The sequence below is a fragment of the Ruditapes philippinarum genome, unplaced genomic scaffold (assembly GCF_026571515.1).
Source record: "Ruditapes philippinarum isolate M1 unplaced genomic scaffold, ASM2657151v2 ctg2729_1_1_1_1, whole genome shotgun sequence".
NCBI classification, from domain to species: Eukaryota; Metazoa; Mollusca; class Bivalvia; order Venerida; family Veneridae; genus Ruditapes; species Ruditapes philippinarum.
Genome location: NW_026852876.1, coordinates 86,573 through 104,259, shown reverse-complemented (window position 1 = coordinate 104,259; position 17,687 = coordinate 86,573). Strand labels below are relative to the sequence as shown.

At 32.4% G+C, this 17,687-nt stretch overlaps 2 protein-coding genes across 2 annotated transcripts; one reads left to right on the top strand and one right to left on the bottom strand.

The window, feature by feature from the left end:
• Positions 1–3,408: 3,408 nt before the first annotated feature.
• Positions 3,409–8,405, bottom strand: LOC132727247 (V-set and immunoglobulin domain-containing protein 1-like). The gene is made up of 6 exons (XM_060712672.1): positions 8,324–8,405; positions 6,812–6,933; positions 5,285–5,468; positions 4,786–4,959; positions 4,133–4,261; positions 3,409–3,618 (listed from the first exon to the last, which is right to left on the bottom strand). Exons 1-6 carry the CDS (start codon positions 8,361–8,363, stop codon positions 3,548–3,550), a joined length of 720 nt encoding a protein of 239 aa, XP_060568655.1. The 5' UTR covers positions 8,364–8,405; the 3' UTR covers positions 3,409–3,547.
• Positions 8,406–9,619: 1,214 nt separating this feature from the next.
• Positions 9,620–16,080, top strand: LOC132727257 (uncharacterized). Its single transcript, XM_060712683.1, has 7 exons — positions 9,620–9,632; positions 10,877–10,998; positions 12,913–13,096; positions 13,592–13,765; positions 14,678–14,806; positions 14,975–15,079; positions 15,578–16,080. Exons 1-7 carry the CDS (start codon positions 9,620–9,622, stop codon positions 15,685–15,687), a joined length of 837 nt encoding a protein of 278 aa, XP_060568666.1. The 3' UTR covers positions 15,688–16,080.
• The last annotated feature ends 1,607 nt before the right edge of the window (positions 16,081–17,687 follow it).

Here is a 17,687-nt window from a genome sequence, read left to right as displayed (position 1 = left end):
TCGTAGCGATCAACGCTCGATATCTTTGTCGGACAACTTCCGTTTTGACGCGTCAAATCAACCGGAACCGGAAACCGTGCCAGTTCTGGAAAAAGTGCCAGAGGAGATTGAATATATTGATGTATGAAATTAAAAAATTAAGTAGCCGTCTGTTTTATAAAGTAATTTCTGGTGTTTGCAAAACTGTTTCTTTATCATACTCAAACATAATTATATATGTGTTGGTTTGTCGTGTTTGACATTGCTGTTGTTTTTTCCTATTTCCTATTTCTGTATTCTTTCGTAAATCATATGGTGTGTCAGGCACATAATATACAACATAAAATCAAATGTCGTCAAACAATAGTTTTAGCTTTATTGATACCATCATAAAATGATGTTTGGTTTTAATTGAAGAATGTCAAGATAACACCAGTTAATATTATCATTCAATGTAAAAAAAAGTATATAATAAACAGAAAATTCAGGGTTTTTTCCTTAAGATATACATGTATAAAGTATTTATTTTCATCTTGTGGTATGAAAATTATCATATTTCACTTGTTCCTAACGCCACTCTTTCATACCACTCAATGAAAATAAATCCCGTATAAACAGAAGAAATCTTGAATATCCTCTATATGAACACTTTTAATTGAGCTGAGTAAAAAATGATACCTAAATAATGTTATTGAAAAATAACTATTATGCATAAAGGTGGTACATATGTATATGCGGAGTTAAAGCCACTGATACCAATGTATTCTTTTAATTCTTTTTCTTTCTTTATTCTTTTTTTTAAATTCAAACATGCAGAATGTAAAACAATCACATTACTTGTTATCTACAATAATGAAACAATAAAGTTCCATGGACATGTAACTTAAATGTTATTATTAAGAAAGGTTTGTTTGCGTTTGAATAAATAAGCATGTAAAAGACCTCTACCTGGCACTTTGGTAACTATATCAAAGAATGTCATGTTGGTCTTTAATAGAAATACGCTATGGCATCAGATTCAAATTTCTAAATGTATTAAAAGGTATAATAGTGTCAAGTGAACAAAAAAGTGTTTACACTTAAAATCTACGAAAATTGTCAAAAAAAGCTACTGTCCTAGGATGATAACTTGAGCCTTTGAACAAAGACCAATAACAATGCGAAAAATAGGTTAGGCAGATCAATGCCACATCCTATAAAAATGAAAATATAACTACATGTTATCATATGTCTTGTTAGCGCAGTAGGTAAAGCAACGTGTCAGTAATGTCTTTTACCAGGACAGGCAGAAGTTCGACTACTGGTAAGACACATTTTTTTTTTACCTTAAAACAGTCAATTGTTCAGAAAACAAGTTTGACCGGGTTTTTCATATACATACAGGAATAAGAGATCGAATATTTTATTACACTGCGATCAAAAAATACAAAAAGAAAATAGAATGGAAATCAAAAAATAAATATAAACTATAAACTATATATTATAAGAAGAAAACAAAAAGGAAAACGAAAAATAAATAAATGATAAAAAAACAGAGTAAGAAGAAAAAACCGTGGTTATAAAATGGCACTACGTGGGGTTTGAACCTATGAGTACAAAACACTAAAAGTTACAATTACTCCAATCTACCGGCAGAGCCATAACGGTAATACACAAACGATTTTGTAAGAATAATGCTATATAGTATATACAAGTGTTTACTTTTACGATATCGGATAATAATCCAGATAACTCCGTTTTTGGACTTTCCCATGTACCGTTAAGACCAAATTATCATCCTAGGACAGTATTTGCAAAGATTCTTTAGCACTCAAAACTTTTATATTTACATATTTGTTTGTTTTGTTTGATTGGATTTTACGTCACAGCGATACAATATATGTGGAGGAACACCTAAAATGTGCCCTTCCGTGCATTATTTCAGGCAGGAACGGGCACCTGAGTAGAACCACCGACGTTCCATAAGCTAGCTAGATAGCTACCTCACATGAAAGAATCCAAAGTCCCTGTCGGGATTACAACCTGCAGCGGTGAGGGGCAAGTGGTTTGAAATCAGCGACCTTAACCACTCGGCCAAAGACGACCTTATATTTATATATTATATTTGGATGGCTTACTAGCACACAATCTACATAAGACCCGAGGGAAGGTTTACATATTTCATGAGTTGCATTTAACTATAAACACAAACACTTATCATATCTAAAAGTATAGTTACTTACAGGAACAATAACGATATTTGAGCCGCGTCATGACAAAACCAACATAATGGGTTTGCGACCAGCATGGATCCGCGCAGTCTGGTCAGGATCCATCCTGTTCGCTATCAGTTTCTCTGCTTGTTATAGGGTTTGTAAGCGAACAGCATGGATCCTGATCAGACTGCGCGGATGCACAGGCTGGTCTGGATCCATGCTGGTCGCAAACCCATTATGTTGGTTTTGTCGTGACGCGGCTCATTTGATATTAACTTTAGTTAAGGACTCGCCATTTAGAAAATAAATTCAAACCATCAAAAATTAAAATGTGCAAATATATTGTACAGAAAAATATTTTGTTTGTATGAAACAAATGTGTCGTTTTAACGGATCTGTTAAGTTCGAAAATCCATCTATGCATTTAGACAAAATGTTCGTTAGACCAAGAAATGAACGGATTCGGATAGTGATTTTGGTCTGTCCATGTTTTTCACTGCATTTACTTTGTCAGTATCCGGTGAGATTCTGGATCCAGAAAGTTCCGTACGAAACACACTACATGTGTATATTTTTTCGGGGTGGGTGGAGGTGGGGGTCGCGTCGCACCAACACTTTATAGGTCATATGGCGACTTTCCATCCTAAGCTGTACTGGCGGAGGAAGACCTTAGGTTATTATTACAGGCATGAGCGGGCACCTGAGTAGAACCACCGACGTTCCAAAAACTTCGAAAAAGAAACTGTGAGTGATGTGGATTTAATGGTAACATAAACTATTATTGACTTATCAATTCATAAATAAGACAAATAAACGTAGATACATTATTTATTAGGAATCATAAAAAAAGCTTTGCGCTTCTTGTTAGATATCACAAACATTCATTATTTTTTCTATCATTACACTAAGTTTAAATAACAATATAAAAAATGATTAAAAATGTAAATAGAAAATCTGTTTCATTGAAATAACCAAGCAACCAATCATTCGTTCAAACAAAACAATTTTTTTGTCTTTTTAAAGCAGCAAGTCTCTAAGTATAGCTAGTCGGGATGACTAAAAAGTAAAAAAAATGCAGAACATCATTAGTTATACAATGCTTAATAAAGCAAAATATATTTTGTATTTCAAAACAAACTACAACCTGAACTGAAAAAGAAACCAATTAGCACGAAAAAAACACTGTCGATATTGTTGATATAAAATTTCTGAAATAATGACAACAGCGATTGGACAATTGTCAGTTTATTAATGCTTTATTTTCTACATCTTGTGTTTACTACTTTAATGTTCTGTGCACGCACCAAACCATCAAGCGTTCACTTTGTTCAAACAATCATGGCTGCCACTATAAAACTCATTTCCACGTTTATTTACATGACGGCTAGAATGACAACAATAGCCGACATTATAAGTCCCGACATTTGTAAACTGGCACCACCATCTGAAAAGGAGAAAAAATATGTTGATATGATGTCAAATATCCGGGTCTTCACAATATCTTATCTACCTACTTTTATAAGAATTTCAAAATTGTCAAACATTGTACCCTTAGACTTATCCTTATTTAATTTTTTATGAAAACTTCTTATATGTCGAATCGTTGTCAAATGTATTAAGTATGAGTTTTAAGCCTAGCTTATGACACGCACTATCCAGTTAGTTTGGTTTGGTTTGGTGTTAAAAATAAGCCATATTTGTTAACATTTTCACATATTGTAAAATGAAAACAGGATAGATTTTCTAGATATATGCCTATACAAATGTATATGATATAAAAGGTCATTATATGCCAGATACTAGTAAATGAGGTTTCTTTGATGACTAAAATGTCAGTGAGAAATATTGTAAAACTGACTGACACAAGTGAACTATTATGGACCTGTGATGCATATGATTCGTCCATTAAGAAGAAAATAAACTCCGATATAGAATGTAAGCAAAAAAAGGTAACTTACTGATATTTAAGATATATGTGGCGTTCATTGCGTCATCCCAGCCATCGTATGCTACGTAACACGTTGCTAGGTTACCATTCATGTTGGAATTTAAAACCAATGGCAGGTTGCTCACACTGTTTCCGTAACCTTTAAAAGTAAAAGAATTCTATTTCAATACAGTTTCAGATATTTGATGATTTCTTCAAAACAATATTCCCGTGTAGGATATGTCAGTTTTCGTTTTAATTTTGTTTACAACAATGCTAGCAGGTCTGAAGCCATAGCTCAGTTGCACTATTTAGATCCGTTATTTGAACTATAAATTACATAACTCTACTGTAGCCTGCATTTAGTTAGAATTGTGATCCAGAAAACAATTGATGTTTTGGAATTAAAATTCTACCTCTTCAACCAATGCAGGTATATAATTGGAACTAAGGGTCATAGTTGTATGTTACTCTAAAGGATTTTCTCTTGGCAATACCTTTTTGTGAACTCATAACTTAATTCTAGTTATATGGTTTTTCATGCAAGTTCTGAATTCACAAATGATGAAACTGTTACTTTAGAATATTTGCACATCATAAATTCAGGTAAATTGTCTATCATTCTATTAAATTGTATATAACGGGTGTTTAGTCCACAAGTTGAACACAAGAAAACTAACTTACCGCTTGCAGTAACTGAATTAGTTTCCAGAATACCAGAGGCCGACATATCTACACCATTGATAATCCAGCGAATGTTAGGGGTTGGTCGACCATTTGTAGCAGTACATGTTAGATTAACTGTATTTCCGGCGTCAGGGCTGCCTCCCCATGCGATGGCAACAGCGTTTGGGAGATCTAAAAATATAGGGCAAAACCCGACAATGCTAACGTTTTAACGAATAATAATAGTAATTACATGACATTTATATGAAGTTACTTTCATTGACAACCAATCTACGTCTTACTTTGAAAATGTAATGACACGTATTAAATTTCTATGTTAGATTAACTATGAAACTAGCCAAATCATGGTGTTTTTCGCCATCGTTGAATGAGTTGTGTTTCTTACAAAAAATATCATAAAATATATATGTTTTAATTACCATTTGATTTAATATGATACTATACAGAACTATATTAAAACTTAATGTTTGAAAAAAAGTAGCATTATGCGACGTACCAACGACCGTAAGCTGGGCGTCATAATCAAGGGTGCCGGCGGTACACCTGTATGTTCCCTCGTCGGCTGTTGCAGCGTTAATTACGGTCAAGTTATAGGTGCTGACGACGGCGTACTTGGTGGCGTCACCGAGAACATTTTCATTGAATGTGATAGCGTTAAACGTCGATGTTCCATTGGCTCTCTGAAATTACATGACAATTAATCAACCCATTAAAATATCTTTTAAAAACCGACGTTGTTTTAAAAATAAATAACTAAATGGTTTAAGTTATCAATCTCACTAAAATCAAATCATCGTTTCGATTCCGTTTCTTTTCGCTACTGGCGGAGGGTAGTGGAACAAAAGTTAGGATATGATTTTAATGAGATTTTTCAAGTTTTGGAAGCAGTACTAAAAAGTTATTATCTAAATATGTTTTTTTTCTTACTTTCTAACTTTTCATAGTTAAGTTGTTACATGTTACAGTTATAACATGGCAGTTTCACATAAAAAAAATACGGATGCCACAATTTTGACTTACAACTTATACAGTCTACTTCACTTATAACGACATCGGTTTTTACGAGGTACCGCTTACAACATACATTCTACAGTGTCCCGGCCTTTTTCCTTCTATTTTCCTTTCATTTTATATCGTTTATAACGAGATCGGTTTTAGCGAGATATCGGTTACAACGTACATATTTACGCCGTCCCATGCGTAATTTTCATAATTTTAACGTGGTCACGTCATTGGCACTTCGTCTGCATCAGTTTGACACCTCGAGATAAACAATGGTGACCAAAAACAAAGGTCAACTACGGAAGAAATTATTGAGCAATTAGCGATCAAATGTGTCGGTCTTGTTTTGTCAGCGCTCCGGGCTAAATTGTCCTTTAGGTGACGAAATCTTATAACAAAACAATTTCATTAAGTAATTAGCACAAAGGAAGCGGCTAATTTCTTGCATTGTTATTCGGTGATCGTGAGAAATACACTGCGTGACTTTTGAAAAGAAAAAAATAAATAAAATGTACATATGAATAAAAACACACGCGGTTCGACGTAGTATGGGCTTTTATATGTTTTGTTAAAATTCTATGATAGCTAGATATATTTATTTACATGTATAGTTTAATAAAACAAAAACTACCGAGTGCAAAAAGTTATCTCCCATTATGTATGTACTCTTCAAAAAGGAGGTACGCGAAAGCGAAAGTAGAAATAAATGATGTTCGACGGTGTCAGATTTCTCAATTTGGTCTGTCCCGGTTATAACGAGACCCGGTTATAACGATGAATCTTGCGAAGTCCCGACGATCTCGTTATATCCGGAGTGCACTGTATCTTAGAATTATGAAAGGCGGTTAATCAAAATGCGTCTTTTTTTAAATAACTGTCCTTGCATCAATACAAATGAAATGCTGTGTAAGTTTAGAACATTTTCGATTGTTTTTGCTAACGAGCTGAACAACAAGTATTAATGACGTTTCTATTAAAATGAACATTCCGCCCCTATCAGTTTATAGTTTTAATATTTTACCATTTTCCATTGAACATTTTCGCTGACTCCCTTATTTGTGACCATACAGGCTATCGTCACATTTTGTCCTATCTCTACTGCAGAATTAGCCGGCTGCTGGGTTACTGTAACCCCTTGACATGCTGTAAATAGTACATGTTTAATATACAAAGTGAAATATATAATTTAATGACATGATTACATTGTTACATACACGTACATGTGTATACTGAATATATACATGTATTTTCATATAAACTACTAGCGTTACACGAAAAACAACATGCCAAAAACGGATTCTAAAATCCGCATCCTACACTAGTTAACACCATATTACTTTGTTTGCAGAAATTTCATATTAATTGCTAGCCTTACACGAAAAAACATCTATATCCAAAAATGAAATTCCATAGCGTTTGTGTTAAAGTTGACCCTTTTAAACAATGCATGTATATTTGAGAACTCTGTGACAAGCTAAAAATTGAAGACGAATTTCATGCTGAAGTAAATTCATAATTATTATAGGCGTATGAATTTGTTGAACATAATTATTAAAACGTAAAACAAACATTCACTTAATACATCATAGCATTTATAAATAACTAGTTGAATTCATTTTAAAAAGAGATGAGAATTGCTTAGTCGTGATTAAAAGATAGCTCTCTGCGTAATTTTCGTGTATATGTTTGTGATTACCATGCATTTGTTTGTTTATATTTATTTGTATATGTATATATGCTATAACTAAATAAACTTTCAGTATTTCAGTAAATCAGAATTTTGTCTATAGGTTAAACAATTTAAAGAAAGTACAAGTTATATTTGTTGCAAAAATCATTGAAATTCAACTGAAGTACTGGAGTTAATTAATCAATATTGTCTGTGTATTCGTATAATATAATCTGACTTTGCTGATGAGTATTAAAATTAGATTTAATTTAAACATTTATCATAAAGAAAATCCTTTTTCATCGAGAATATAAAAATGAATTTTTTCATCATTTTATGATTGTAAAATTATATTTAAAAATAAACGAACAGATTACACCATGATGAAAGTTATTGTCATTTGTGTAACACTGTTTATATTGAGGAAGAATACCATTTCATCTTGATACTGCTATGTTTTTTGTTTTGTTTTTAAAAGAAAATAATACTAAAAAGACACCTTGAAAGAACATTTTTCTTAGCTTTTTTAATTTTTTTTTATTGGATTTGTGACAATAGAATAATATAAACCTTAGCAAAATATAAACCTAGTAAACTATGTAATGGAATTTATCAAATAATATATATTATTTTGTGTAGACTATCAAGTTAACATTCTAGATAAAATAAAACCATTTAAGAATATTTTAAGTGACCAGCAAAGCCATGTTGAACGTCTAATAGAATAATAGGTAATGAGTCTGCAGCCTAAAAAATTAATTTCAGAGTCAGTATTTAAACCATGAATGCAAAATAAAAAAAAATAAAAAAGAAAGAAATAAAATGAAAAAGATAAGGAGAAAGAAAATGAAAAAAATCACTTACCCTGAAATGCTAAAGTTACGAACGCGAAAATTGACAACATAATTCTTGAATTTGCTATCTGTTCCGTGAAGTCCTTATGTGTTGAGCATTGGATGCAATTCCAATATATAGCCTCAAAACTGACCGTTGTTATAAACTTTCTGCAACCATAGTGACAGATTCTAACGGGTACGGACAGTTACTAACACATCCGTCTGTTTGTTTGTCTGTGCACGAACTCTTTGTTTAAATTAATACCAGATAGCAAATAAAATGATATTATTCCGCTTCTAATGAGCCAGCCTTGGTCCATTAATTGGCTTGATCAAATTGTGCCGATTTACATGAGACTTTAATTCCGTTGAATAATAAACACATATTCATTATTATAAATATCATACGTTTGATTTATCATTTAAATATATTTAGATTTCGACTTGGGTTTCTATATTTAGGAAAAAAGTAACCTAATTTTCTAAATATCTATATTTCGTTTGGATATTTCGAATTTAAGAGTTTTTGTGCGTAATAAAACTGAAAAACAAATATGAACAATATTATTCAGCTTATGAAAAATTTATATAGAAATATATGTTATACCTTAGTTCATTTTGAATACTTAAGAAAACTGTGTATATCGGACTTTTTTTACTATAAAAACGACCAAGTCAATTATTTGATATAACAACTAAATTTGTATTGTATGTTGATCAGACAACATTTTATGCACGGCGACTGATCTTTTAATTGATGACCATCATATTAAAGATATTTATAATTTGTTAAGGAAGAATGATGTCTCCGTGGTTACTTTTGTTTTCATCGTTAATTATTTTACAAGGTATGTTTTTTTTCCTCAATCTTTCTTGGGACATATTCTTTAATGTGGATTGATATACAATTGGCATATTTTCTAATTATTTCAAATATTGATTACACAAAAAAGAAATGTATCATTTGGATATGCTTATGAAATATTCTTGAAAAAAAAAAAGATAAGTGTGTTAATCAAGTAATTGAACAACGGTTCCAAATATCACCCAGACAGTTTTGACTGTTCAGCAAATACCCTTGAAATAACTGTTGCTTCATAGAGTTTTTCCCCTCTCGCTTTCTTTTACTTTAATTGTTATTATTGTGATAAATAATATAACTATTCTTCTATTTTTTTCTTTGTAAGGCCATATGAAAATAAGATGTATTTTAATTTTCATTCAAACTTTCAGACTTGTTACCTTCTTGAGAGAAAAAAAGATTTTATGATAATTATAATTATGGTATATTATCATTATTATCATTTTACGTTGCACCGGTAAGATGGCGGTCGATGGTTTGAAGGTTCCATGATAACCGCCGTATGAACACATCTGCGGATGTTTCTAAATTCAAAACTTTACTATTTCATGTTTTAATGTTGAATTCTGCTTAAGCCGGTGCTAGGGGGCGTGGACGGTAACTTGCACTTTCCAGTACCGTCCATGAACAGGCTCAATCAAACCGAGCCTGCAACATTTTCAATTTTGCCGTGTTGGCCTTTCTTTAGGGATTCTGTATTTATCTATTTTATGATCACATCCGTGTTATTTGTGCCGTGTGGCGGCTGTAAAAAGTCTCCCCGTACATTTAATCAATGATGTTATATTTTCGATCCTTGAAGATCGTTCAGCACGACATTATTGTTGTGCTTGTGGTATTTTAAGCTTCAACTTTTTGGCATTTTCTAGTTGGGTGGTTCCAATATTCCTACTTGAATAATGTTGAATCACCCTTAGGATATGTTGCCTGCTCTTAAAATTTGTCTTTTGACGTCTTATCTGTGATACGCAGGCTTCACAACCTCTGATCCCCTTTCAAAATTCCATTTTATTTAGTTCCGCCCATTGTTTTCTCGTTTAGGGCACACGCTTTTTAGTACTTGGGGACCATACGCCGCTTCTCATGGAATGGCACGGAAGTGTCACATTGAAGGTTCCATGATAACCGCCGTATGAACACATCTGCGGATGTTTCTAAATTCAAAACTTTACTATTTCATGTTTTAATGTTGAATTCTGCTTAAGCCGGTGCTAGGGGGCGTGGACGGTAACTTGCACTTTCCAGTACCGTCCATGAACAGGCTCGATCAAACCGAGCCTTCAACATTTTCAATTTTGCCGTGTCGGGCTTTCTTTAGGGATTCTGTATTTATCTATTTTATATTTCCAGCTTATATTGTAACCGCCGCCATCATGTTAAACGCGACGAACATGTACTTGTTCATATGCTGAATAAATTTATTGAATTTGAAATATTACTATTATTATTATAATTATTATTATTATCATTATTATCATTATTATTATTATTATTATTATTATTATTATTATTATTATTATTAACGATAAGACAGTAAAATACAACACGAATCCAACAACAGTTTCTATATTTCTGATCTTCCTGAATGGAAATAAATATACTGAAATATTTTGATTACACACACGAGTTTTATTTGTTTAAATCACACAAAAGTTATAAAATGACTTTTGACGGGAAATTATTTCATTTCTTACTAAAACAATTATAATATCTATACAGGGAACAATGCTGTTAACGTTATATTAAGACCGACGGACACTGCGCGGGAATTAGGCAAAAATGTAACACTGGCATGCATAGTTACCGACAAGACCTCGTCGGAAAGCGTACAATGGAAATATGTAAGTGCTTTTATTTGTTTACATCTGCCACTTTTGTTAAATAACTGATTACATGTACATTTAAATAATATGTGTTTTACGACATTTGTAAATGAAAACTCACTTTTATACAATACAATATACAGTCTATTTGGTTCAAACATTATACAACACTTCTTTGAAACTTGTCGCAGTTGTATTCAAATAAATGTGTCGTCTGATCATGGTCTGGGGACTTTTCGCTATTCAGTCAGAACATAAATGTATAATTTTCCCTAAAATGATAAATTATTTTGTCCAGATTGAAAGATAATAAATCAACAAGAAGTTTTTATAAAAAATACACTCAGCAGTGGTAAGCATAGTTTAGAAATTTTGCGTCATTACAGAATCAGTTTTACGTTATTCCTTATTCGGAACAGTTAGTTCTTAATCAATACAAGATAAATAAGAAATAAGGACTTAATGAATTGCCTACGCTATTTAATCGTTAATCTAACGGCTATGGGTTCTTTCCATTGTCCACATTGGTCAAAGGCTACCTCTATAATTCATTTGCTTATAAATACGAAGTTTCGTCCAGAATTTATGAAATCTGTGTCTGTCTCATTGAAACAGAAAAGCATTTAACATATTTCTGCAAGAAAGGTTCATATTGTCAATTTAAGAATGTTAGAGATTGAGCATTTAATTTAGTACTTTACAATCTAGGCATAAAATAGTAGAGTTGAGACCGACACTAATGTTGTTTTAAATAACGTATTGTTAAATACGAATTTTATTTTTCTCCGTATTTCTCATCATGTTTAGTTTAACAAGAAAATATATTTGATATGTTATTTTCTTATAACTATAAGGAGAATTGTATCCTAAGTTAGAACAGAGTTTTTAACCCTAAACGTATCTTTAAACTTTCACAATGCTTAATAGACACAGCCATTATTTGTCATACCGGTAATTCATATTTTTTCGGGAATAATACAGATTGAAAGTAGTTCTTCAGATGTTAACGAAAACACTGGCTGTAAATATCAGTTTTTATTTGACATGCAACGTAAAATATAAATGAAATATATGTCTGACAATCAGAATCAATTTAAAGACAAATCCGAAATATCGTCAATAGGTAAACATTTCTACAAACATAATAATTAGTATATGTATAAATAATGTACTGTTTAAATTTATATATATCCATAAATTCACTTAAATTAGATGGATCTTTACACGATATATTTAAATAAACTAATTGTTGTGTATTGTAAGTTAGTGCCAATATCGCATCCATACTATAATGCCGTACGTGGTGCTTGATCCGAACATTGACGGAAAGGCCCGAAAAGTTTAGATAGATATACATATCCAAATTCGACGTTTGTTTGCATTATTTTTAATTGTATTATAAACAAAAGTAAATAAGGCTTGCAGATCATAAAAACGTTTTTTCTTCATATAAATTATTGAAAATGATTCTGTTCTATAATACATGTTTTGACTGTTCAATAGCTCACATAAGCTGGACTACATGTGTAACTCGTCACATTTGAGACAATAGCTTGATTGAAAGACCCCACTGGTAACATGCAAAACATTTTACAAATACATGCATAGTAAGAAATAGTTGACCAGTTTGGCCTGTGTATTGTGTTATTTCTTTTATTCAATGTAGACCGGACTGTGCTGTGATCGCGAATGTTTGCAAGAGCATAATTGTAAATAGGTATTATTATAAATGATTGACACAGTTGCCATCGATTAATTTTCAAGCATGATATGGCCCTAGCAGCATTCTCTAAATGCATGTACATAGAGCATGTCAACCATTGAAAATAAGAACAATCTATCTGCATTTGTATTGCATAAAATAATTTTTTCCGATTAATGGTCATCCTTTGAAATACTTTGTGTTAATCTAGTGTCATTTTTTAAAAACAGAAACCAGCTTTGAGCGACGCTTTCAATGCGTTGACTTTTAACGAAAACGTCTTATCCGATCCGACTAAATATGGTATTCAGTGGACGTACAATCTCACCGTGTATAACCTGCAACCGGAAGACGCTGGTTTATACCGGTGCACAGCAGGTGGTGTAGACTATGATGCAACTCTTATTGTTGTCGGTAAGTTGTTTTTTTTCTAATTCTACAGTATAATTTAAATTCATTCACTAGAAGTGAATAGATGGAATTTTCATACAACTTATCAATATAGAATATTTAAATCCGCTTTCTACACCGCTTACACCTTAACCACCATCGCAAACAATGCAGAACCTTGAAGAAACTGCCCCTCTGCACTTATAAATACATATTCAATCTATACATAATTTATCTTAGATATTGATCGAACCACATTTAAGATAGAGCCATATTAGGCCGTATCTTATACATGTATGAAATATTTACATGCTTCATCTGAATGTGACACCTTAAGAGTAAAATTATCATTATTTTTACTATCATTATTATAATGAATTATTATCATTATTATTATTATATCATTATTATTATTATCATTATTATTATTATATTATTTTCATCATCAAATAAGCAAGGTTTTGAAAATCCCAAAGTAAACTAATAGAACAATTAACGATAAATATAATCCATTTCTAGATCTTCCAGAAAATGTGTCTATAGAAATGGTAGGACAGCCGAACAATGGTGAGACACACAACCTGACGTGTAAAGTTATCAATGGATTACCGCCGCCGACAATACGTTGGCTTATCAACGGTGTTGACATGACCAGTAATGCTGTTACAGAGAACACGACTCTAACAGGGACAGGTTGGTGTTCAGAACCTTTTGCTAGCTTTAAATGCCTCAGAAATATGAAATGATTTGACTTAAAAGGAGCATAATGTAAACGAAGTGATATTTTGACTTCCATACAAAATGCTAAAGCACTCATGAACTGTAAAAATTACCAAAAGGACGTACAGCAAATAAAGAAAATGGACCAGGTAATTAGCCATTGAGTCATTTTTGGAAAGAATGAAATAACAACAAAAATATAAAGCTTTTGAGAAATAGAATTAAAAACATTTTTAGTCATAATGGGCCTTTAAGAAAAAGAATTAGTTAACATGTGTTGAAAACCTCTGCTCATGTAGTACAAGTATAAATTCTTCAATGGTATACAAACTATACAAAGTAAATCGAACGAAAAATTAAAAGCGTAAACCTTTGCAAGTTATTTATTTAGGGAATATTAATTTTTTGCTAATTAAAACATCAGGGGTCACTAAAATAAGCCAATTCAATATCTGTACATTAAAGGCGATTTAGATGTTTGTTCTTTTAAATATTTATTTTAATATATCATTGTTTGATTTAAAAAAAAAGAAAATACTGAGAAAGGGTAACTTTACTGGGTACCAAAGTAAAGGGAGGGTCCCTTTTAATATTCTAAATCATTGTGGCAGAATTATTTTTAGAGTCACTAGAACTGGTACTTCGATGATTTAAAAAAATGTATAATAATTAAATAAATATTAATAAATATTAATAAATAAATAAATAAATAAATAAATAAATAAATAAAAATAAATAAATAAATAGAAAAATAAATAATTAAATAAATAAATAAATAAAATGAGTGACGTGAATGACACCAGTGTGATTTTATTGTTAAACATGTTAATTTGTAGACCTTTATAGTCATAACTATGTTAATGATACCTTTTTGTAAATTTTAAGGATACGGCGACATTACTAGTTACCTTTCACTAGAACTCGACGCTTCAATGAATGGGAAGGGAGCGGAATGTATCCTGTCATATGGTGGCTGGGAAAATGCAGTCAAAGCTACATATACCATCCAAACACGTAAGATTTATCTAGTCCCCTTTTAATTGTAATAAATCCGGTCCCAGATATAAAACTTGTAACAAATGACCATTATTTCGCATAAATTGACATCACTTTCAAAGAAAACTTCCAAATTGTTAAATTAGGTTGCTATCTTTAAAATAAGTATATTTTTATACATTTCAGTCTACCCCGGTGGACTGTCCAACTCTGGGACCGGATTCTACAACCCTGGTACGATCGTGTTCCCTAGCGGTAGTTCCAATACAAACCTCTCGTCATCTGCCCTTGGTAATCCTTTTTCTTACACCTTTGTACTCAATTCCTTCAAGCATTCTTATTTTTTCCTACTCCATAATGACCTTATCGTACGTTAAATTTGGTCGATTTTGCATAGCAACGGACCGCGTCTATTCTATTGAACGACATTACAGTTAGAGTCAAAGTACACATAGTCGTTCCATCGATTCTACAAGCAAAAACCACTTTGGATTATGCAAGTTTGATGTCCGTCTAGCTGTCTGGATCGACATTTTGGTAAATGAGTCGCGCCATGACACAACCAACAGCGTGCGTTTGGGACCAGCATGGATACAGACCAGCCTGCGCATCCGCGCAGGCTGATCAGGATCCATCCTGTTCGTTTACAAACCCTATTACAAGTAGAGAAACTGATAGCGAACAGCATGGATCCTGATCAGACTGCGCAGATGCGCAGGCTGGTCTGGATCCATGCTGGTCGCAAACACATCATGTCGCGGCTCAAATTTTGACTGGTATATTTTTCAGGTAATGGAGGATCAGGGGGAATGCCAAACAGGGGGATGTTCATGATCAAGTTTATAAAGCAGTCTGCGAGCGAGAACATCAACTGGGAAATGCAACAATATTCGCCATAAAATTAAGTGACTGACAATATATGTACATGCATCTCTATGATTTTCTTTACCAAATTTGTCAATTGATTTTAATCTTTGCTGACATTAAGAAACAGACTTATCCTGTTTCATAATTGAAATTATCGATATTTTACTTATTACCTCCAAAGCTAATTCCAAAATATTAATAGTATTAAGCCAGGACGACTACAAATAGCCGATATATAAACAGTCTAGACCCAGGTTGTTATGTAAACAATAAAGGGTTTTGGCCGCTATGTAAACAGCAAAGAGTCAGGCCGACTTAAAGGTAACTTTGATGGGTTGCATAAACAAGCCCCTATTGCCGATAACGTGAACGAACGGTTCACATTTTCATCTTCATGTTGTTTGTTTACACCATATAAAATATAGTTAGTGATTGACCATATAATGTTTTGATAGTTCTATATTTTGGACGTTTTAATTAAAGCTTCACATATTTGTTTTGTATTTTCTTTAATCAACTGTTCAAATGAGTAGAATAATTAGTTATATTTCGTTCGCTCGAACTCGGATAGCTCGAATACCCCCCTTCGCTCGAACTATATTACGATTAATCTTTGTTGTTAAATTTTATCCAAATACATACAAATAATGATGCTCTATATGAAAACGATTTTTGTCTTTTAAGTGTGCAAGTACGCGAATTAAAGAAATTGAATAAAACAATTGAAATATGCTTTAATTAAATGTTGTATTCGATTGTGAAGTGATATAATTATATTACAAAACTCTTATTATCATGTATTTCTTATAATACTTTGTTGACCGTCAATTATAATATTTCAACAATCATTTTATTAAACAGTTCAAATCACATGTATAAGATTTTATATCTTTTTTTCCTCTTTATTACCACTTTAAGATAATGATTGTTTTAATACACGCCCAAAGTCGAATTAATCAAGTCCCTTAATTTCACCAGCAATTTTGTATTTGTTTCATTCTATAAATCAAATTATGGAACAGTCTTTGGATAGTTTACCTCACCACGCTAGTAGCACTAGCAGCTGTTTTTGTAGAGACTTATATAGAAAATTCTTGATCAGAATGCTTTAAATCTATCGCCAAAAGTATGCAAATGACGGAAAGAAAGTACGATGAGCTATTATTGTACCTTAGATCTCAATTACAACCGAGAAAAATGCAAGATATTAAGCTATAGATTCAGTAATACATGTATTAATTAAAAGTTCATATTACAACCTTAAATCAAGGTGTTCTAAGAAAACTCTTGTGACCACGTCTTTAGAGTACACATTTTAAGGTTTGTTTTCAAAGTATTTGCAGCTGCACGCAATCCTAGGTGTTGAACCTATTATGTGAATAATTACGTTCTCATACGAAGTGTCCTTTTGCTGTATAATTCCGAATTTCAATATACGTCAATGTGCCAGCAATTCAAATCAATGTCCCTTGAACTAATTGTTTGTGGGGGATAGCTTGGGTAAAAATAGAATGCCTGAAGCACTGTGTCTGTTGCTAAATTATCAAAGCTCCGGGCACAAAATAATTCAATTATGTTTCATGTGTTCATTTACACAAGTTTGTATAAACTGACCCCCCCCCCTCCCAATTTTAACTTCCAAGGACAGAATTTCTAAGTTTTTTAGAGAATCACATTTGAGCTGCGTCATAACAAAACCAACATAATGGGTTTGCGACCAGCATGGATCCAGACCAGCCTGTGCATCTGTGCAGTCTGATCAGGATCCATGCTGTTCGCTATCAGTTTCTTTACTTGTTATAGGGTCTGTAAGGGAACAGCATGGATCCTGATCAGACTGCGCAGGGATACGCAGGCTGGTCTGGATCCATGCTGGTCGCAAACACATTATGTTGATTTTGTCGTGACACGGCACATTTTAACTTTCACAAGACTTAAATGATACCTTATGTGCTCCTCAGGGTACTACAGTAATATATCTTTATTTTTAACAATTAGACCACAAACAAATACATGTATCTTGTTTTGAAGA